The sequence below is a fragment of the Corapipo altera genome, unplaced genomic scaffold (genome assembly GCF_003945725.1).
Source record: "Corapipo altera isolate COAL_440 unplaced genomic scaffold, ASM394572v1 22b, whole genome shotgun sequence".
Taxonomy (NCBI): domain Eukaryota; kingdom Metazoa; phylum Chordata; class Aves; order Passeriformes; family Pipridae; genus Corapipo; species Corapipo altera.
This window is the reverse complement of record NW_020884876.1, coordinates 18,643,505-18,667,676: the sequence shown is the minus strand read 5'-3', so window position 1 is coordinate 18,667,676 and position 24,172 is coordinate 18,643,505. Positions and strand designations below refer to the sequence as shown.

Genomic DNA, 24,172 nt, shown 5'->3' with positions numbered 1-24,172 from the left:
TCATGATCAAATTTTCACATGACATGTAGAGAAATATTCTTTTAATTTGCTCCCATTAAGAAAAAATTAGTTTAAGTTTTCTTCCACCCACAAAGCTCTCATCCACAAGTCATCTTAGAACTCATACTTAACTCCAGAGACATTTGATTTTTTTTTTTTTTTAAACATGTTAGAGAAAATACATGAACAATTCTGCATTTGTTTTGCTAGTCCCTTCATGCAGACCGGAAGCTCTCCAGAAAATAACAATCAATACTTTCTCTCTTCCCATTACAGCTGATACACAAAAATATTTGTCACTGTACTATGGGAAACAGTCCATTCTAATCCTAAATTGCTTTCATTTTCAATACATATTTAGTTGTTTTTTGTTCTTCTTACTACAAAAACCATAATGGAAAAAAAGACATGAATTCAAATTGTATGGAAGGTTTTATTGATGGCTAAATTGCTGTCACATCAGGTGCACTTTAATTGTAACCCGACAGAACTAAAAAGAAAATTGGCTATTAAAGACTTAACATCTGTAAGCCTTTAAGTTGCCAAAGACATACTGTTCTGCACAACTTTCATGCTGCCAGCAAACAACAGCATTTTAGCTGCATAGCTAAATGCTTTAGTATACAGCCAAGAGTGATCTTGAAATTTATCCCTGTTACCAGTTACACTTTTTTATGTTACAAACAAAAACCATTTTCTTACTTCTCTGCGATTATGTACAGTATAAAACAAAACTCAGGGTTTGTTGTAGAAATTATTCGATCATATACAGAAGACAACATCAAAGTGTATGAAACTAAGGACAATAATTATTTTCTGAGATTAGAGTCCCATTCAAGATTACTTAAACTGACATTGCAGTGCGATGCTTTCCAGAACCATGGAAATACACCTGGTAGACGAGACCCTCCTCTTCTGCTTCACCTTATGACTTACATGGACAAATCTAATGTCACTGTGTATCCTACATGATCAGACCTATGTGTGTCACAACTCACTATCTAGGCTTGCTTTGAACTAGAGAAGTAGTTAAATGATATCTAATAATCTTGATGTACCATAAACAATATTTACAGAAGTGTATGTGATGATATTCACTTTACTGTCAAGGGGAAGAAAAAACTGCTGGGAAGGAAACGAAAAAGTAAATCAAATGCTCAAGAATACAAATAAGAAAAAAAAAAATCACAATTAGAATGGGACAACATACTAGAAAGCCCAAAAGGAAATGTATTATCCCAAGTAATAGCGTGCAGCCTTTAATTTACAAACCAAATCTTTACCTAGGGCACAAAAAAGAATGCCCAGGCAACCACTGCCCCATGATAGCAGACTCCCACAGGAGTCCAGAGAAGAAACACAGGTTCTGCAGGAGACTTTCTGATATCTCTTCAAAGTGATAAAAAGTGTAATAAATGCAGTTTCTAAAGGAAAATGTCAGTACAGAAAAGATGTGCTAGAACAGTGAGCCAAGATCCATAATTTCTCCATCCTAATTCCAAACTATCAAAAGAAATAGACACTTCTTAAAAAACAAAAATCCTCTACAATCCCACTTATTTTCAAATAAGTTCTTTCTCTCCACTCTAGTTTCCTAAAGAGGATTTCACCGTGAGCAAGAAAATTCTGTGTAACAGCAATAATTCATGGATTTCTGGAACGAATCATTAGCAGTGGTACACAACATGCATAAGCCATAACCTGTATTTTTACCTATTATGTTAGTTAAAATGGAAAGAGCAGTAATCAAGATCCAGAAAAATTCAAGTTACCATTCAAATAAAAGATGTTTAATCCAACTCATAAATACCAAATACTCCCCACCCTTTTTGTGAAGTTGCTTTAGACAATAGCTGTCAACCAAAATTCAGTTATTTATGCAACATGGACTTCCTTAAAATGACATTGTCAAACATTCAGAGTATAAATACAAGACCTCCTGTGCATCATAAAAAAGACAAAAATTCTCATAATATAAACAACACTTAGTTTTACTAGCTTTCTGCAAGTTACATTGCAAATAACTCATTTCTCTAACATAAATCTCAGATTTGAAAGAAGACAGGTTGGCAAATAGAAATAATTATTGTGAACTGCTTGCTATCAGTGCTGTGGCCACAGATAAATTCTCAGCATCTACCCAGCATGAAACTTGCCAGTGCAGCTATTAACACCACTAGCAAAGTTGCCAACAACTGAATGGTCTGATAACTTAATGATTTTTTCCTCTGCCCTGTGAAGTGCTTAAGAGCAGCACAGACAGGACAGATAAGCAGTAGCAAGGAGGCTTATATGTTTAGTGCTTGTTATGTGACTATTTGTAAAGCCAATGAATGATTTGTCCCTTCAGAAGTACAAATTATCTTTCAGAAAGAGTTTATTTATTTTTAAACTCCTTCCTAAAATCATGGGAAGACAGCAATCTGTAAAATTAAGGCTTAAATTAATTACTTAAGAGTTTTTCCTCAAGCTCAGTTTTAAAAGTTCACTGGACTCTACTGTCATATATGCTTCAGATAAGTGGAAAAAACAGCTGATTTACAAAGGAAGTCAACTGGTCCTAACCCTGCAGCAACTGTGAACAATAAGATTTGACAGCAGTCCTTGCTACAGAAGGTCCAATCTGAAATAATATAAGTGAAGATGAGTACTTGCATTTGAAAGCTTTCCTAGAGAAAGAAACACTTTGAAGATCCATTTCATTCCATAACACAGCACCAACAATGCTCAGTGGCTGTGTTTATAAAGCAAACTACCTTATTATTGTGTTGTTCTGCTTCTTTCTAGATTACTCTGTTACTCTAATTTAGTATCTATTTAGCATATGTACAGTAAACTATACTGGTCTAAAATCCAAGTGTCCCCAAGAAATTCCCAGAAGATGGCTCCTATGCATAAATTTGCAATTAACTTTGGAGGTCAAACAAGGGTCTTTCAGAAAACCTAGCTCATCAAAATATTTTTATAAGAATCTATTGAGTGTGTAAGTCTAAAAAAATAACCACTTGCACATCTATCCTTTTCATGAACTATACATGCTCCACAAAGTTAACAGCTGCAACTGGTTTGCTGGGATCACAACAAAGAAAGACAAAAGGAAAGAGAAATAAAATTTATTATAAAACATGTTGAAATAGCAATGACTTAGCTGACTTTTTGCTCTGCTGTTCTAAGCAGAACAAAATGTGACTGAATGCTCTCAGGAAGGCCAAAACAGAATTACAGAAGTAGTATGTTGGTGCATTAAAATCGTTTTCTCTTGATAATTTCTGGTTTCCAGCTGACAGGATGAGTTTCTTCAGTCTAAAGGGAAAAGAAAAATCTTGTAAGGATTATTTTAAACTTGAAACTCACCTATAATTAAGATTTAGATTAAAATATTACTCATCAAGTATATATACTCTATTTTGTATGTAGTATTATAAATACCTAATTTACTATGTAATTAATTTACCCAGATGAAATTTTCTATCATCTCATAGCAACACTTGTTCTGTTCTCTTTTCTTTTTCCAACAAGGCAAAAAAATCAAGTTGCCAATGGCATTTCAGAAACAACATTGTGGTTATCAAAGCATATGAACAAGAATCCCAGTTACAGTCCGTCCAGAGATACCTACATCAGTATTGGCAGATGCCATGGAGTCTGCAGTCTGCCCAACTGCAAAATGGATACAACATTTCTTATTCCTTTATATCTAAGAGTTGCTCCAAGTCTAATTCAGTGCAAAAATTCCAAGGTATAATAAAAATCCTTATATTCTTTGTATTGAAGACATACACCGATAAACTATACAATCACCCATTGTCTTCTCCATCGGTAAATGGATTCAGATTTGAGAATAACAGTTTGAAAATAAGCTACTCTGAACAGGCCAATAACTAGATCATATACAGAAGTACATAAATCTTTAAAGTGCAATCCTTTTGCTAATTCCCATGTTTTGATCAACACAACCACACACAGTTCCCCACTGGGTTCAAAACACAATGTACGTTATTGTATTCAGATTTCTCCAAACTTCATCACAAAGGTCTTTTGCAGAAGAGTTGACAGACCTAACACATACTTGTACTATAGCATATAATAAGAATTAGGAATGCAGAAACTACCTACCTCTTAATGCTATTACATATGGCTTTCAAACTTCAATAAAATGGATTACACAAATCTGTACATGTCCCCTATAGACATGTGTTATATTTGTTAGAATTTTTTTTTTTTTTTCCTGAAAATACTTTAAAAAGACACTTTGACATACCGCAGTATCATCTTCTTTGTATACTTTTATGGTTTTATCAGCTTCAGCAGTTAGCAATCTGCTTTCTGACTGGTCAAAAACACAAGCAAATATTCCCGATTCACTGTCCAAAGAGCCTGGCTGTACAGCTGCATGTACCCTCTGGAAGTTGTATCCAGTTCTCCAGTCCCAAAGATGCATAGTACCATTATCAGCTAAAACAAACAAACAAACAAACAAACTTAGTATTTTGACCAGTTAATGTGTATCTGTTTCCTAAAAACAGTATCATTAACAACTAATAAATACATCAGGAATACATCATATAACATTCCTGTAGAATAGCTCAGTATATCCTGAAAGTTTTCTGATTTTCTGCTTTTTTCCTTCTTAGTTAAGAAAGGCTGATGGAAGCTTCCTCACAATCTCATTCAGTTTTCATCAGACAACCCAGAGAGATGATACACTACATTAAAAGGCAATTGCAGCAAGTTGCTTTGGAAGCACAGTTAAGGACTGGCATTCTGAATATCAAGCTCCCTGTTCAGTAGCTCCACTAAAGCTGAACAAAGAAGCATCATCTTGCCAAAGAGATTAGGACATTTAGGACTCTAATTAAACCAAATTAGGACATTTAGGACATTAAACCAAAATAGGTTTAATGTTTGAAGATGTTTTATTCCAAATACAGGTTAAACCACTGCCATTTTACTGCTACTGGCATCAGCTACAGGGCATTCACAGCAATCTGAACTCTGTATTCAGAAGGATGTTCTCAAGACAATTTTTCAATTACAAAAAACAATACCCTCCCAAAGCATTATCTAGCCAAAGCAGATTTATTAAAATTTAAATTTCTCCACAGCTGCCACCTCAACAAGAAATGCAGATGTTTCAAGAAGGGTATTCTAAGGTAGAATACTCCAAGGTAACATCAAGTATTTTAATTCAGCATCAACTTCTTTGAAGTTGCTGTAGACAAAATGAGGATGTAAAGAGGAGAATCAATATTCAGATTTTAATTTTTAAAAAGTCACAAATAAAATACTTAAAATAATAGTGGGGTTTTTATGTGGAGAAGGAAAAGGGGTTTTTTAAGACTCTACTACTAACATAAAAAAGTCTTACAAGGATGTTCTAGAAGTGTCTTCAAATAATAATGAAAGTATTTTGTTAAGTTCTTGTTAAGTTCTTGTTCTCACTATGAATGAGCCAGGTGTCAAACACAGCTTTAACCAAATTTTTATACATACTTGAAAACATAACCAGGCTAAGGTAACAATATAACTGGCTATTTTCCAACTCCTGCTTTAGCACATTTCCATCCTACTTCACATCCCCAGCCTATAACACATACTGTATTAAATGACCAAGTGCATTTCAGTGTTTCATGGTGTAACTTAACTTTATTCTTTTTATGCTCTGGTTACAAACACAGAAATGTTTTTCTTAAGTATCCCTCTGCAAGTTCATTGAACTGTCTTAGACTGTCTTATCACCTGTGATGCTGTGAATTGAGTCCCATCCTTGTTTGCAACTACCCAAAAGATTAGACAAAACCAAGAGATGAAAATTCAGGCTCTGCAAGTTATGTGGAGCAATACAGTCTCACCTCTCAATTTGCCTCAGACTGCTAGAGCTCTCCCAGCAACTAGTCTAGGACCTCAGAGATTTGGGTTTAGCCTCTTGCTAACTGTGTTTTCCCATGCAATCTTAAGACTGTTTCTCTAGAGCTCATCTCTCAAGTTGTAAAATTAGCACTTCCTTTTTCCACACTGTTTACTCATTTCCTGTTTATAACAGCAACTACATTATAAACACATGTACCCCTCTCCCTCCTATGCAGGCACAATGCCTTAACAAATAGATCCAGCTGGGATTTCTAGAAGCCACTTTCCAAAAAGCTTGCCACTAAAAATAAGTCTCAGATTATGGTTTCGGTAACACATATTTAGAATAAAAGATTTTTATTACAGTGTCATGTAATATAGAGAAAAATGCTACCTACAATATGAGATAAATGTTCTTACATTAAACTATTCGTGATCAGATAACAGTAAGCATTCAAGACACTTTTTCTACTCCCACAATACAGGTACATGAACACAAACTAATAGTTCTAAGACTCTGGGAGCTCACAAACCAGTAACAATACTCTAACGCATCACAGGATATTAAATCCCTGAAGTTTTTGAATGAAAGAATTAAACTGATGTATAACAATAGACACAAAATCCTCCCACGGGCACTGAAGCCAAGTGGCTGGTTTCTTCATTTAAGAACATTTAATACTGCTGAGTAAACATGACTTTGATTCACAGGACCAAATCAAATTTGGAGATTAGCTATCACTCTTTTAACAGACACAAAGACAACATCAGAAAATACGTGCAAAAGACTTGAAGATAACAGAGCCAATGCATTTGTGCTGCATAAAAAAACCAGGGAAGGATCCACACCAAAGCAATATAGCAAGCTTTCACAAAATGTTTCTGTATCCTCTATCCATTGTCACTGCATCATCACGTCACTAACTCTCGAGGAGGCACTAATGATCAGCAGATCATAATGGAGGGACTCTGTAGCCTTGCAGCAGCAGCCAGTGGAGAAGAGGAAATCCCCTCCCTGCAGCACATTAGAAGTCCTTCAAACACATTTTTGTGCACGCAGCTCAGTAACCTCCAAGAAGATAAAACTGACCCAACTCACTATAAATGAAATGGTGTGCTGTAGCAGACTTATAGGCCCAGATAAAGCAGAGCTCAAGTGAGCATCTTTGCCTAAAGACCTGCAGCCACATGTACACAGGGGGAGTGGAGAGGAAATGTGTATTTCTCATTTTTACCTCCTGAGACCAGAACACCATCAGAATTTACAGCCAGTGTGTTGATAATAGCATTGTGGCCAGAGAGGTTCTGAATGAAGTTTCCATCTGGGAATTTCCACTGCTTAATATTATCTGGAGAACCAGATGCAAATGTGTAACTGAAAGAAAATAAACACATTATATTAAAGTTCAGAATAGCTGTATGGAGACCAAATGTCCTCCACTAAAACTACTGCTAAATGCTAGTTGCAAAATTACTTAATACTAGAACTGCTTTTCTGACATATTTAGTTCACATAAAATTAAACAATTTTATGAAGTCATGAATTACCATTTCTATTGTTTTCTTTCTGTTCCACAGACTAAACTTTATAACATCCTATCTGGCATAGGATTTAATATATAAATAAATATTTAAAATGCACATTAATTTCTGATCAGTTATTATTCTGACAAATTTTCAAGTATAAGGGCATCATCAGCAAGGGTAACAGGAAAAAAAAAAGCAACAAACCCTAAGCAAAATGCCCAGTATTGGCTCATCTTCCAAAACTACACAGCCAAGGATGAAGCGCTGAAAAAAAGTAACTAAGAAAGATATTTTCTTTCACTGAGTTACCCTAAGATAATAAATTCCTTAATTTTAACACGTCCAAGCAGTTACATGGTTATTTGGGTAGTGCATACAAAAGCCTGTAGGAATACCTTCACTTGTCACAATGTCTAAGAGATTTGTGATTTTATGAATTCTACAACTAAAAAAATAAGTATAACAAAAAAACCCCAGAATATTAAAAAAATACAGAAATACTGAAATATAGGCTGACAGTTGCTACTGTTTGACAAGAACACCTCAAGTTTATTTTCAAAACGGTTTAATTCATGCATCTGAAACAAGAATTATGTTTTTTTCCCCAGAATATAACTAAAACTAGGGGGCTTCTCTGCTATAGCTAACAGGCTATAAAATTTTTCAGGTACATTTAGGATCAGAATTTATTCATATCAAAGATTGTGAATTTCTGCACTGATAGAATGTAATTTTAAAATATTAAACATCCAGAAGTACTGGAGTTCTATGTGAATTCCTTTTTAATGAGGATTTATCCAAATAGGCAACTGTTGGTCCATCAAAATATAGCATCTAAATTCAGAGCACTTCCAACATCTGCTTCAAAGATTCAATTCTCACAGCAAGTTTCTTTCTTACAGCCAGTTAGATTGAAATGTCTTGTGCACTGAACAACATATTCAAAAAAAAAGAGCCATTTTATTAATCACTGCCTCCTGTAGCAATAATCACATTGTGCAATGGCACATTACAAAACACTTTCTCCCAACCATCATTCAGTTATATATTTGTTATTAGCCTTACAAGCCCTGTATCATTGATTTTGTAAGGACTGAATGAAAGGCACACACATAAGTAACTCTGGGGGATATAAGACATTCTCAGGATTGCTAATGTACACCAATGCCAATACTAGAGAAAACACAATCAGTGTAGTAAACTGTATTTGATAATTGATATATACATTTTTACATTATTCTAAGTGCATTAGTTACTCACATTATTATGCCCTGCCATTCTAAATTATCACTCATATTGGCTTTGTCACAGTTCAAAGTTTTGGAACGTGAAAGTGTAAAAGAATGAGGAAAACTTACTGTCTTGGATGTAGCACTACTGCTCTTACAGATTTCTTGTGATTTGTTAAAGTAACACGAGTTTTTCCTGCCACTAAATCCCAGAGCCGTATGGTTGTGTCATGGCTGCCTACAGTGAAAAGAAAATTTTAAAAAAATAGTAGAAACCATCACATTGATTCTATCACAATCACTACTTCATAAGGCAGACAAAAATTTAGATGTGATAGAGACAAAAATATTGTGCTAACGCTATCTCAGACAAAAAAGATCCTTGACTGCAAGAGTCTTTTACTCAGTTTGAAATTCAAGATGAACTAAGAAGTTACACTGCAAAGCCAGATTTTGACATAATAGATAAGATGAACACTTAACCATGGTCCTGGACACTTCTTAACTGAATTGGGGAGAACTGTGAAATACCACAGAAAATCGAAGTCTCCATGCATATTACAACATAAAATGTAACCAGAAAAAAAGGAAGTGCAGAAAAACATTCAAACAATGTATTGCCATATTTGCTTAAACATGTCATTAACAGTATGGGCCATTGCATGCCCCATTGTCAACAGTAAACTAGTGACAGAAATTGAGTAAATTCACAAAGATAGTATTACAAACCTCACAAAATTACTGAACAAATACATTCATTATTAGGTTTTTCAATCATGTTACTCATGAAACCATGCCCATTATACCTGTAATAATTTGTGGTTCTGCAGCTTGGCACTTCACTGTCGCTACTGCATTTGTGTGTCCCGATAGTGTGTGCACACTGGCCTTCGTCCTTACATCCCAAATCTAGGAATTCACAGTAAATATGACAGAGGTCAGTAACAGGTGCATATTCAATGTATTTTAGGCACTGTCATTGATTACATGATTTTCTTTCCATAGCCTTAAAGATTACCTAATGGTATTTAGGTGATACTTTTCATCCAACAATTCATCACAAAACTGCCTCAGCTGGCAAACTTCAAGGTGAGCAGGGAGCCTCCCAGTGAATTTCTAGGTATATGGATAATTTAAGTCCCCATAGACCCATACCATCTTCAAATACTAAGCAAACTATATATACTATGCAGTCTACCTACTAAATTAAGAAATAAAATATTACCCTGAAGTGACATTGCATGTTTCTGTATTTGGGCTTCTCAACAACGTTTGGGTTTTCTCAACAACATAGGTCAAAGTTAACACAAATCAACTGAGTATTTCATCTAGATTGATGTTAACTTTCGGTAAGTGCTTGTTTTTACAAATGAAAGATATTGAAACACACATATGAAGATGTTAAAATGCAACAATGCTATACTTACTCGTGCTGTTGAATCTCTGCTACAGGTTACCAGTACATCTATTGTTGGATGCAAGTCTAAACCATAGACAGCACTTAGATGACCATGGTAATGTCTGATAACCTAGATGAACAAAAACCACAAAAAACACAAACTGATAATTGAAAGAATATTCTAAATGCTTTGATTTTTATATTTACCACCACCAATTAAATCAAATAAAGAAATGACAGCTTACCTTGTTGTACTCAAGATCCCAGCATTTCACTTGTTTGTCTTCTCCACAAGAAAAGAGGTATGGACTTCTTGCACTTACTATCACCCCTCGTACAGTACTGATGTGTCCCGTCAAAGACAATTTCAATTTGCCACTAGCAAGGTCCCAAATCTGCATCAAAATAGTTATTTTGAGGTAGACAGGTAAAAGTTCTACAGTGATAGTCTGGACAAACAGCCCAGATGTAACTGATTCTGCTGCACTGTAAATTAAGAAGCATTTGCTTTCCAGATACATTATTACCATGCATTTATTACCATGTAATAAATGAAATATCAAGAAAAGAAGTAGTATTTCTCCACAAATCCTTTATGGCAAAGCAATAAAAGGAAAAAAAATGTTCTGCAGTTCATTATTCTGCAAACAGTAACCAAGAAATTGCTTGCAAGGCCTAAAGACATTTTTACATAACTAGAGAACAAAAAAATCCACCCCTTGCAAACTTTGTTAGTAATTTCTTCCAACCTCTTACCTTTATGGTTCTGTCAGCAGAGCCAGTAACAAACCACTGATTTCCTGGTTCTACTGCAATACATCTCACCCAGCCCAGGTGACCGCTGATAACCTTCAGAAAGAACAAACACTCTTCTAAATCAGAAATAATACATATACATCTATTAATGTAATTTTCATTGTCCAACACTGCAATTTGCTAGTATTCACCAAGAAAAGTCAAATGCGAAATGAGATCTGAAGAAAGCTTGATTCTACTTTAGTTAAATGAAGAGACAACTAGAAATTTACACGTCATACACGAGACTTGGGGAACTCATAATACGGAAAGACCCTGTTCCTACAAGCGATTTCTTCACATTTTTTAAGAGTCTGTAATACTGCAGCTCAACACTTGAAGCTTTGCAGAGAAAGACTATTTGAGCACAGGATCCTTATGCTGCCATACAGTGCTTATACAAAGAACAATTATAAAAATATCAGCTAATAAATCATACTGCTATATAATAACCTCTCAAACACCATCACCTCCATTTCCCCAAATAAGAGGTAACATGAGCGTGTCAGAAACTTTCTGGTAACAAAGTAATGGAGGCTGATCTGAAAAGAAAAGCTCGGCCAATACACGCCTTGCTTCCAGCAGCCTTTCTGTTTCTCTCATTTCTCCGAAGTCAGACAGCTAAACTCAAAACCCACTGAATGACATATTTCATGTACTGTCACACAGCTCATTTCAAAAGACTTAAAATTCTTTGGAAAGCTAAAGTGGAGTCTTCTGATCACAAGATCACAGCCACAAGCATCTGAGATAGCTGTTTAGAGTTCTTCCTAGTATAGGAATAGAAATGGGCATTTATGGGGAGAAATCTAAGATATTATTCATCTGAGCTATATTATGTCCCCATCTTTCACAAACAACTTCAAAACAAGCTTAGGAAAACCGGTTAATAGGTAAATCTTAAGCAACACATAGATGAAACCCACATTTGGTGTTCCACCTATGCTTCTATTTCTGAGTTGTCTGAACAAGCTTTTGTCCTGTTGAGCAAGGATTTTGACAACAAACCTTCACTGAAAGTGTTTGTATGTAGAATACATATATGTATGTACAGTGACTTGAACTGTATTTACAGTATTTCTCTGAAAAGAAAGTGCTCCTAAAAAGTAGGCATTTTTAATTTGTTTACCCCTAAATCTCTCATGGGTTTATTTTAGTGCCATTTCTTTCAAATGGCATTTGTTTTAAATTTTATAGCAAACACATTCCAATACTGCTGTATTCAAAAACTACTTTTTAAGATTAGCCTTCAGATTTCCAACTAATACAGCATTCAGGACTCTTCTAAAAATGTAAATGCCTACATATGGTGCTATATTCAGATGAACAGTGCTAAACAAATACAATTCTGATACTAGAGCATAAGATTTTAAAATATCAGGAAAGCATAACATTTCTAAAGTAACATTCACCCTTCTTCAGACGAAATATGGAATAGTTTAAATTCCATAGTAAGAACCAGAAAAAACCCCACAAACATGTTCAAACGGATGCACCAGAAAAGTTTAAAAAAAGTTTAAAATATCTGAACCAATACATATGGCTTAGAGATTCTCCATTCAACTCCATTCAGCTACTCTGTCACAGTCATGATTACAAAGTTCAATGACATGAGGCTTTTGGCGAATGGTTATTATTACCTGCTCAGAAAATGAAAAGGCAAATTAAATCATTTCAAAAATAAGATTAGAAGTCAAGCAATCTAAACTGTAGAGATAATTTGTGATTACAGTACGTAGTTTTTTCCCCATTTTCATTGCAAATAAAAGAAGTCTTAATGACTCATTGACTGAGTGCCTTTAAGTGTTTTCAGACAATTTCATTACATTAACAGTGCTAAAGTATTTCTTCAATGTTTTATTAGTTTTGAATTTTGCACCTTGTCTTTGAGTTTCTCCACCCAAGAATCTCACTAGAAAAGAAAAAACAAACTTTCTAGCAAATTTATCACAATACAGCTACAAAAGAGTAAAAAAGTTTGTAATTTAACATCTTTATGTGAGGAGTGCGAGTATATAACTTAGTTGCAATCAGTTTTCATTTAATTTCATTTTTGTGAATGAGAGGAAAAATTATACTTTGAGGTCTTTAAAGAACATAAAATATTCTCTTACTTTTATATGCATGTTCGTGTCATATCATTTGTAACTTACCCTGTACAGTTTCCAAGGTGGATGCCACTGTGGTTTGGGCATGGTTGGAGCCTTCTTTGGCACTAATGCAGAATTTTTGTTTCCACCAGCTTCCACCATAGCCTGTAAGTTAAAAGGAAGGTTACTCTTATGTTTTATAGCTTACCTCTTTGCCCAAAACCTAAAGCCTTCTCACTCTGATCTCCACACAACACAAAAATGGATTCAGAAGCAATCTGGTCAACACCATGTACTTTTCACGTTAGATGTGCAACAGACTCACCACGGACATCCCAGGAGGCTGTGAACGCTCAGATATTCCAGCGTGCCTGTAAACATCACCCACACCAGCAGCTGTCCGATTTGCATCCAGCCTAGGTTGAACGAAAATGGTTGATGAATTGCAATCAACTTTCTCCTACTGAGTGAGAAGGTATCACAGGGCTGCACGCAGTTGAGTGTTGTACACCTCTAAGGATGGAGAGTCCACAACCTCTCCTGGCAACCTGCCCAGGGCCTGACCACCTCAAGGTACAGGACGTCCACAAAGCTTCACATTTTCTTCTTCTACCTAAAAAGAATTTCCCTTGTCCCAACTTCTGCCCATTGCCTTTCCTGACATACAAAAAAAAGCATACAGAAAAGCGATTCCTGGCCACACTAAAAGCAGTTTCTTTAAACATTTTAAAATTAGAATATTTTAATTACTCAAAGTAGCTCTTATCCCAACTTCTGTGATTTACCTTGAAATTCCCATGGATAACAACAGTGTAATGAGGTAACACAGCAGTACCTGGACTGAGAAGCAGGAAGTGCTACAGCCAAGGACTGTGCTGCAGATTCACTAGGCATCCTCTGCACCTTAGTATCTGCTGTCAAAGCCACACCTTGAAGAGAAATAACATGTCAAAGACAACTCCATTAAACAGAAACTCTCCAGAAGTGTATTATACAAACATATACTGCAAACAAGGGCCTGATACTAGCCTGTAATATTAAACCTCATCCTTCGATGACATTTTCACATGCAAGTCAAATCTACTGCAATCTTTATTTTGGCCCAAATCCTCTCCATACCTTGATTCTACTACATATATAAGTAAACAATTTCTAGAGTAGAAAACAGTGTTTCTGGTGTTGGAAACAAAAAGAGTCTTACTAGGAGCAGCATCCATTTTTTTACCCAGCTTCAATTGCTATGGAAATCCAAACATCACAGAAATAAACATGATCCTGAGAAGGATTTGCTAACTTAGGCCCTTTTGTACACTTTATTATGCCATCCCTATGTGGTGGTTGGCATCCCACAGTGGTGCCAGAACTACAAAAGGTTTAGTCCCACTGAGAATTTCAGACTACATCTTAGGATTTATAACCTTATCTCAAGAATAGCAGATCATTTTTATCAAAAAGTTGAAAACTCTTTGCAAAGTATAGTTTTGGTGCACACTAGTGAATTTAACTCATTGCTTTATTTCTATTCCTAAGCTAACTTCTGCCAGTTGATGACAAAAACAATATTTGGGCAAGCTACTCAGATTAACACAAGAAAAAGCAAAAAAAGAAATCTGATTTTTAACCCTAACATATGATTCTAAGACTAAACTTGAGGAAACCAGTGTGAGCAAGTCTTGATCCCACAGTTACAGGCAACCATGCACATTTTTTAAATGGTTGAGGGTCCACTGAACACTCACATTTGTTAATTTACAAACCAAGACACAACAGATTTTCCACTGTAATTCTAATAAACTTAAGCACAATAAAAGATCAGCAGCTAAAACTAAGCTGTCACAAGAACAGAGCTGGATTCATCAGTAACAGTGACAATTAGCAATGGCCAACGTACCAACATAGAAACATAACCCTTCCAAGCACAGACAAAACCAAAGTACACTAAAATTATTAGACCCTAATGTCTCTTCCTCAGAGTAAGGTGGGGAAATCTACACCTTTCTGCTCTGGTGATGAAAAACATGATATATTCCATATTGTCATTCAACTGCCTTCTGGTGTGAACCACCTCCTCCTTGTTCACAACAAAATACAGAGAGCAACTCTGACACAACAGTGGAGGCACCAGGGATCTGTGGGTCTTGGGAGAGGAGATTCCTAGAACATTTTTGTGATGATGTTACCAGGGAGGTGTAACCTCACAGAAAAAGATGACCATTCAAATGATGACATCCAGTAAGGCTCAGTGAGCTGCATCTGTACCTAAATCCTCCTCCCACCTTCTATCCCAGAACATTTACCAGCCCCAAAACTCTCTACGTTAATACTGTGAAAGAATGGGATAGCATTATCCACTACTATCAAGTATGGATTCACACCAAGAGGAAGACTGCTCCTGCCAGGATGGACGCTGTCTTGTTCATACAGGAAGCCAAAAAATCCATACAAACACTTGCAAAATTTTACTTACCAGGCCCAGGTGGGTATGGGTGTGTACCAGTTACCATATACTCAACTTCTTGTCCTAAAGAGCAACAACATGTTGTATTAATAATTACATTTTATACTGCATTGCAAATAATGCACTCAAATAGCAAACAGAGGAAAACAGAGCAGGTCATACATAGCAGAAGAAACCAGTAACCACTTCCAATATACTCAGACATTTCTCATTTTCATTAATCTAATTTGTTCAGGTTACCTCCATTTTCTAAAACTCAATTTTAAAAAATAATTAATTTAAATTGTGAGAAAGGGACTCAAGAGAAAAGTCTTCTTACTGCCTTTTGAAGCAGATATTGTGGGAAAAGATTCAAGTAGACAAACAGCACAGTTTCTGAAATGTAAGCTAGTAAAGACAACTGGTTGTCCATGTTGTCAGAATTGAAAGAGGTTCTTTTCTTCTTCAAATACTTTTCATTATCTCCCAGCATCTTTCACACTGCTTCCAAATAAAGTACCTTGGGCTAAATCTCAACTAAATATCAACTATCTCAATTAAAATGAGGCAGCATTTGGCCCCCTTTAGAAGAGAAATTTCTATATGGGATCTACCTAATATATACACGTTATACATTACAAAATATAGATTAAAAAAACCTGCAGACTTGAAATAAAGAGTTTTCTGGTTTATAAATTGTACGTCTAAAAGGTTGTAAATATACTATGAAATAAAATTAAAAAAAAGAGTGTGGCCTTGATCATCATGAACTTGCAAAAAAGAGAAATACATTACTCATTTTTAACACCTAAGTGCAGCACATACTTATGTTATCAAAAATTACTTTTTAGTAGTGAATCACTATAAAAAATCCACAGCACCTTTTTAAAACAAACTTCCTTCTTGTTCTGGATCACTTACCTCCTGCAGACCCTAGCCAGAAAAAAATCAATCAAAAAAAAGGTACTTTGATTTCCATATTTATCTGCAATGGATTAACACTGGACTGCATTCTTCCGACTTTGTGTCAGTGAGACTGTTACAAAAGAAAGGGCAAATACACCACTAAGAGCAAACTAACCTTGATTTCCAGAGTACTGTTTGTGTCCATATGGATCCCCAGTGTTCGTGCCTCCCTTCTCTCTCAAGTTCTCTTTGAGAGTCGGCATGTGCAACACTGAGCCGTACTCTGTACGCAGCTTCACTGCCATTTTCACTTTGTGACTGTTGGAAGAGTAAAGCATAATCCTGATCACACCCCAGTTTCTGAAATGTTATTAAGTTCTGAAATATTTTACAGAGGATGTTATAAAACTTACTTCATTATTCTAATATTTTTATTTTCTCAAGACTGTTAATGCTACAGACACACCTGAATTTCTGACTTAGAAGGAGCAATCATTAACATAGTCCTGAACTTCGAGTGCAGCAGCACTTACCTTTCTTCATCTAATGGGATGGGCTTGGCATTATCAGCTACAAACATATCATGGGTTCTCTTCAAAGACCTGAACACAAGTGTGTGCACAGAATGCTTTTGGACTTCCTAAAACAAAGAAAAGAGCATTGAAACACTTTTGGACATATTTAAACGAAAAATTGAAAACTGAAACATAAATCAAACTGAGGATCAATTTCAGATCTCAGTACTGTTAGATGGCATGCAACTCTTTAGTTCACAGAAAACACATATCTTCTTGAAAACTAAAAAATTAAGTTTATCTGTTAATTGTTTTACTTCAGTGTTTATTCAAAACAAAAGTCCCTTCTTGAAAACTGACAAAACTTGAAAAGCAAGCCAAATGCTTTGTTCAAACTTTTTGAACTGGTATCTGTATCACAAATCCATGAGTACACAAGTGTCTTCCCCCCATCGTTTCCAGTTCTGTTTCTGTATGTAGGAAATAAAGAACCAATTCTGAAAAAAAACTCCTGTAAATTTTACTTTACTACCACCATAAAAAGAACCAGGGCAATCATCAGTTTCAGTGCCACTTTCTGTTAACACGCCACAATCTACTCAGAGAAAATGTGGGATTGAACCTGACAAAACTTGTTTTCTTCTTGTAATTTTTGTTGGTTTCTATTAGCAAAACATACTTTAGATCCCATCCAGGAAATAAAAAGCAGAATTATAAAGCTATCAACTTATATAGCACATTTGCTTATTGACAGCACAACTCGTGTTTTTATTAGTATTTTTTTAAACTTAATTTAAAAAATCATTAGAAATCTGAGCCTGATTCCTTTGATACAAAGCTGTGCATGACTGTATGTTCTGTATGTCGATGAAAACAATGGCAACAAACTTGAAGCTACATTAGTAACTTGTGGCACCAAGTATGACTCAGCTGGCCAGCTTTCAAGATGCACTCTGCAGGTACTTTCCCTGTTAAGCTCTGAAAATTGTCTCTTCACTCATCAGCCCATTTTGTAGTTACCCTTCTAACTCAGCAGCACCTACACCTTGCACTTTTTGCCCTGGCTCAGAGCTCCTGCAAACTCCAGGCATTAAGTCAAAAAATCCCTAATGCTTGGAACTGGGTTAGGAATTTCATACATCTGAAAAAAGAGATAAGCATTACAGCAGCTAATTACTACTCCACAAGAGAGCTGCTGACATCACAAAACAAGTAGTAGGTAACACAGCACCTCCAAAACAGGGAAGAAGCTTCAGCAAGTATTTCTAACAGCCACTCTTCTGTAAAAAACACCTCTTAGTGTTGCATGGAGCAGCAGCCTTTGCACCTTCTTCTATAACTCTGACAACGCTATGTACTTTTACACATGCGTGACATTCACCCCACAGTAACAACTCCATGGCCTACAAAAGCAGTGCCCTTCTCCACAGTTGTACTTCCAAACCCTCACAAAACCTGTACAGTTTTCCTGACAGGTTGACAGAACCAATAATTCTCCGGAGATGGGGCAAAATAGCATCACTTCCCCAGAATCACAGAATATGCTGAGTTGGAAGGGACCCACAAGGATCATTGAGTCCAACTCGTGGCCCTGCACAGGACCATTCCCAAGAGTCACACCACGTGCCTGAGAGCATCATGCAAACGCTTGTTGAACTCTGTCAGGCTTGGTGCTGTGACCACTTCTCTGAAGACGCTGTTCCAGCACCCAGCCACCCTCAGGGTGAAGACCCTTTTCCTAATATCCAGCCTAAGCCTCCCCTGTCACAACTTCAGACCATTCCCTCGGGTCCTGTCACTGGTCACCGCAGAGAAGAGATCAGTGTCTGTTCCTCCTCTTCCCCTTGTGAGGAAGCTGTAGACTACGAGGAGGTCTCCTCTCAGTTTCCTCCAGCGGCCTGTCCCACTGAGGGGACAGTGACGGTGGCGGGCCCGATGCGGCGCTTCTCATGCCCGGCCCCGGTCCCCGCACGGGCCCCACTCGCCCCGCTAACCCGGCACCGCCCCCGGCCCCTGGTCTCGCCCGGGGTGCCTCAACGGCCCTCCAGCCCCTCACCTCCGCCATGGCGATGCCGAGTTCCCACCGCCGCCGCCGCCGCCGCTATGGAGGCGCTTCCGCCGCCTGCCCGCGCCGCACCGGAGGTGACGCGCGACGAGCGCCCGAGGGGCGGGGACAGTGAAGAGAAGGGGCGGGGCTATGGCCGGCGCCCCGCGGTGTGCCGGGGGGTCACGGGTTCGAGTACCGCTGGCGCTGCCGCAGCGGACGGTCCGAGTCACCTCCGTAAAGTGGATAAATATCTACAGGCGAGGGTGCCAAGGGGATGGACCCAGGCTTTGCTCGGTGCTGCCGAGCAACAGGACAAGAGGCAACGGGCAGAAACTAATGCAGAGGAAGTTCCACCTGAACACGAGGAAGAACTTCCTTGCGGTGCAGGTGCCCGTGCACAGGGACAGATTGCCCAGAGAGGTCGCGGAGTCTCCCTCACTGGAGATATCCCAGTCTGGACGCAACCCTGCGTCACGTGCTCTAGGATGACCCTGCTGGAGCAGGGAGGTTGGAGCAGGTGCCCCACTGTGGTGCCTTCCAGCATTCCCCACCCCGTGTCTCTGTGCCCAGGGGAGGTGCCAGGCCCGGCCCCGCTCTGCGGGACCCTCCCGGGGCAGCGCTGCGGGGCCGGGCCCGGCCGGGAGAGGGCGGTGCTCAGCTTTGGGAAAGGCGTCTGGGGCTTCGCTGCCAGCCCCGGGGCGGGTGACACGTGTGCGCCGCTTCCTCACCCTGAGGGGTTGAGTATGCCCTGGTCAGCCCGGTTTTATAGAAATTCTCGGCTTTTCTTGCAATTGTGGTAGGTCGTGCAGCTACAGCTTTTAAGCATTTTTTTTTTTCCTCGTAAGTTCTCAAGAATAAAGCCCCAGGATTTAGAACCGGTGCGATATGGGGTATTAGCCATTGTAGCTGGTCTTTTGGGAAAAGTATATTTAGTTCAGGTCCAGAGGACCTCATTTTGATGGAGACTGAGGCATGTGAACGAGCTGGCAAGCCTTACATCTCATGGCAAAGAGTAGGTTGTGAAAGGGCAGATCTTACAGTTCTGCTCCAAATGTATCCTGATATTCACCTGATTTTTCATTTCCCTTCATAAGGAGAATAACCAAATGCATCTGCAAATTGCAAATAGGCACCTGTGTACTTCACATATACTCATTTGCTCTTAGGTTCAGGAAGTCTTGTCCTCTCTAGCAGTAGCTCAGATTTGGCAAGCACATCTCTTGCAGTCACACCATCATGATGCTCTTCTTTACCACTACACCAACCACTTACTCTGTCTGTCTGCATACCTGAGCTGTGAACAGTTCACAAACTGATTTGGGCTAAAAGTAATCCAGTGGAACACCAGTTGTTTCAAACCTCTTTATTTGCCACAGGACGGCATTAGCCTGCAATTCTTTCTGACACAAAAATTGCCTGCTTGACATAATGACCATGTCTTTTCTGCAGGTGACTCATTTCTCATGGCTGCATTGGTGGTTTATATTTAGTTTTTTAAGATACAGTGATGGAAATGTGCTCCAAGTGTCTTTGACCCCCAGTTCCTGGTGTGGGTGGAGGTGGGGGAAAGGTGTCAATTACATTGTGTCACTAACGGTGCAGAGTGTTGCCTGCTCAGTTTAAAGCCCAGCCATCCAGCGTTTGTGTTTAACGTGATGACCTATTTTGGCAGTCACTCTGGTGATGCTGGCAATCCCTGCTGGATTTCAAAGCCTCTAGTAAAGGTCAGCACAACACTTCAAGGAGGGGGAGCATCACCTGCCTTTGCTTAAAGTGCAACCTGGAGTGCAAACTCCACAGGGCAGTGTGTCAAAATGGAGCAGGTCTGTTATGTCCTCTTGGGCTGGTGAGGTTAGATTGAAGATACACAACATTTGAAGGGAGATTTGAGGGGTAGGGGATTTCAAACAGCTTTGTCTTTTTTTTTTTTTTTTTTTTAAGTTCACACACAGAGTAGCATGTGCCTGTTGATCAGTCAGTAGACTGGTGGATTTGATGCATGGAAATGGTTTAAAGGCTAACATCTGGTAACATACAGAGTGACATAGATGTTTCCTTTCTATTATCTGTTGAAAGAAATCAGGCTTATTTTTACTGCCTTTTTCAGGGAACCCAAATTTAAAATACAGGCTCTGATAGCAAATTAAAAAAAATCTCCATTTATATTTAGCAAGAAAACTTGACTATGCTGTTTATAACTATTATTATTAGAATTCACCTGGCCCTGTATTTGCTGTACTGTCTCTCATTTTTTTACAAGTAAACATTCACTTGGGAAATTTATAATCTCAACTTGTTTCCTGGTGTTCTTGTAATGCTTTAGAAACTCAGAGGACAAATTAATCTTTGTAATAATTTTTTTTCTAGAAGGTCTAAGTTGAAATTTAGTCCTGAAACTTCAATAAATCATGTCAGTAATATTAATAAGAATATACACTTTATTAGTTTTGTTATATGTGGCTTCTGGATGTGTTCTTGCATGTCAGTTACAGCTGCAAGTCTGGAAATAGCAAAATTTGTACTTCTTTATCAACATTACTTTGTAGAGGGTGACTAGTAATTTGCATGAGCTTTTAGTATTGTATTAAGGCCCACTTACTAATGTTTTAGAACTTGCTTGCTCCCAGAACATGGAGACAGAATTGATTATCATTTATGAGAAACATTTGAAGTAGTATTTGCTACCGGTAAAAACAAATAAGAAATGAGGGTGTTCATCACAGCAGAGATGAACATTTAGGTTTACAATACTCTTTTCATAGGCTGACACTATTACAACACTAGTTGTTTAAAAGGACATTTCTAAATCAACAGCTATTTTTAAATTAAAATTAGTAAACACCATCAGCCGAAAAGGTTCTGTTTCCCAAGACCACCTCGGGGGTACATTGAGCCATGATCCGGTGACCACGACTCTCCTGAGGACAGGAGGTTTGTGTAAAGAGTTGCCTGACTGGCAGACAGCTTGGCACAGCAAACACAGAGGGCAGCAAGCAAACAGTCATTCCTCAAAACACACACACGCCTCTGCCAGTAAGTGCCTTTTTAGTAAGAAGATACTGTACAAAGGGGTGTCCTGGAACACCATCAGGTCCATGAGGTATTATTGCAGTTTCTGTCAGGTGTGTTGTGGTATCACTACCACGTTAACTGTGGGAACTCTTTCTCATTAACCACATGAATTGGAGGAGGGAGCATGAAGGGAAAAAGGTTGTTCTGTTTTGAAGATAAGGCCTCTGATATCATTTTTAGAAGAAATCTAAGTCATAGTTTTGGTTCTTCATAAGGCTTCATTCAATCCTTAGAATGTGTCAGCCTGACTGTAATGGCTGTAAGCATGAGAGAAAAATCACGTCTCATAACCAAGATGCTGACACAGGTTACCTTCTGCTGCCAAAATGCTTCTCTCTATATATACGTATGTTTGCCCGCATAGAATCTTCTGTATGCCATTCCAAATTTGGGCTGTTTTTGCTGATAAAAGTCTCCAAGCAAAACATTTGCAGTGCAGACAAGGCCCCTGCCCTGGGGCATCTGGTCATTTGGCATGTAGCTGCAAACCTGCTGTGGTATGACATACACATGCTGTCCATGGTGAATCCTTGGGGAGACACAACCACTCAACTCTCTTTGGGAAGCCGATGAAAAGTACTGGAACTGGGAGGGTCAAAGGCTGTGTTTCAAAGGGGAAATCCCATCTGAAGGCAGAATAAGCCTAGGGGTTTCCCATGCTGGGACTCTGGAGATGGCTTGGGGATTCCCCTGTCATCCACTCTCTGACATCCTCTATGCAGACACAGCCACGCTTCTTCATTGGAAGCCAAAGAGGGCTTAATGCCTGTGGGAGGACACCACAAGTTACTTAAGAACATGTTGATGGTTTCAAAATGAATTTGGGACAAATACAATGTATTTAATTAAGATCTGTGTGAACTGATCCAGGATAATTTAAGTTTCTAGCTCAGGACTAGTGAGACCTTGTTTTAGTTCTGCTGTACTAAAGCCCTGGGCAAAGGTTCAAAATGACTACGTCCCTTCTTTACATGTAAGATGAGGGTTACTGAACTTCCCTCAGAGGTACATGGAGGGAAAACTGCATTTAAGGTTGGGAGATGCCTAGAATCAATGATAATATCTTGGCTAGCATCCATAAGGGGAAATAACATGTCAGTGATGTCAGCTTTGGCCTTAGACAGATCTTTTTAGTGCCCATAGGGAGAAGTTTGTGTTCTTCTAAATCTAATAGTGTTGGTCATGTCCTCATGCAAGAGATCAAATTCAGTGGAGTTATTGCTCCTTGAGCCATGGCTGATTTTGATCCAAACTGTTTAATGATTAAACCAGTCAGGTTGAACCTCTGCAATTTACTAGAATTCTGACAACAGCAGAAATACAGGAAAAGGGCTTAAACCAATCAATTTTATCTGTTCTTATTTTTGCTTTCCGTAAAATCTTCCACTCCATCAAGTAAGTCTTTGAAATGGAAGTTCAGACCACAGTTCGCGTTCCTTTGTGTGTTTAGTTATTGATGTGAATGACTTCAAAGAAGTGTGCTGGCTCTCAGTTGGCACATTTTATTTAATTCAGTACACTATAATAATTTATAATGCACCAGAAAATCACAGGATAAAAACACTGAAATGTTAAAACTCTGCTAACATAAGCAGTGATATGAAACCTCTTATAAAACATCGGAAAGGATGTTTGAGTGTTCCACTATGATTTTGAGTAACTTCATGCTGTATTCTCTTAAAAGATTATTTAAAATATTTAAATAATATTTGACATATATAGTTTTTGTATTAAAAAAGGAAACCGACAAACTAATATGTAAAATATAATTATTTTAGTTCATTTACAATACTATAAGGCAAAAGTAACTGAATAATGTTGGTTTATGCTTACAGTATTCATCTGATCTTTAATAGATCAAATAATTGTTTTCATTAAAAAACTATTAATGTAATGAATATAATATACTTTTTTTTTTACTTGCATGCAGAAAGACCCAAAGATTTGCATACCTTCAGATAGGCACCATCAGAACTATTTAGAAAAATGTAGCAATCTGTATGATGTGAGTTTACTTGAAATTTAGTGTATCTCTGAAACATTCACATGAGAGAAGAAAAGGAAACATCATAGTGTGACATGTGATGATTTTTTTTTGGTCCACTTTTTCAGCTATTTTAAAAGACTCATGATTTTTGAGAAAATGGTAACCTTGTGTAATCTGAGCAGGAGGTACTTTTAAGAATTTGAACATGTATTTGATGCCAGCATCAACAGAGGTCTCCGGGACATATAGATAAGGGTCATCCAGAAAAATTGCTCAACAGCATGTATCCAGGCACAGGAAGAGAAAGGTTGAATATTA

General features: G+C 37.9%; 1 protein-coding gene across 1 annotated transcript; it reads right to left on the bottom strand.

The window, feature by feature from the left end:
• Positions 1 to 413: 413 nt before the first annotated feature.
• On the bottom strand, positions 414 to 18,890 carry PLRG1 (pleiotropic regulator 1). Its single transcript, XM_027635910.1, has 15 exons — positions 18,805 to 18,890; positions 16,767 to 16,873; positions 16,409 to 16,551; positions 15,358 to 15,411; positions 13,726 to 13,819; positions 13,216 to 13,306; positions 12,954 to 13,055; positions 10,762 to 10,854; positions 10,251 to 10,400; positions 10,034 to 10,135; positions 9,413 to 9,515; positions 8,736 to 8,844; positions 7,086 to 7,225; positions 4,262 to 4,455; positions 414 to 3,303 (listed from the first exon to the last, which is right to left on the bottom strand). The coding sequence occupies exons 1-15, from the start codon at positions 18,811 to 18,813 to the stop codon at positions 3,244 to 3,246; spliced, it is 1,551 nt and encodes a 516-aa protein (XP_027491711.1). The 5' UTR covers positions 18,814 to 18,890; the 3' UTR covers positions 414 to 3,243.
• Between the last annotated feature and the right edge of the window lie 5,282 nt (positions 18,891 to 24,172).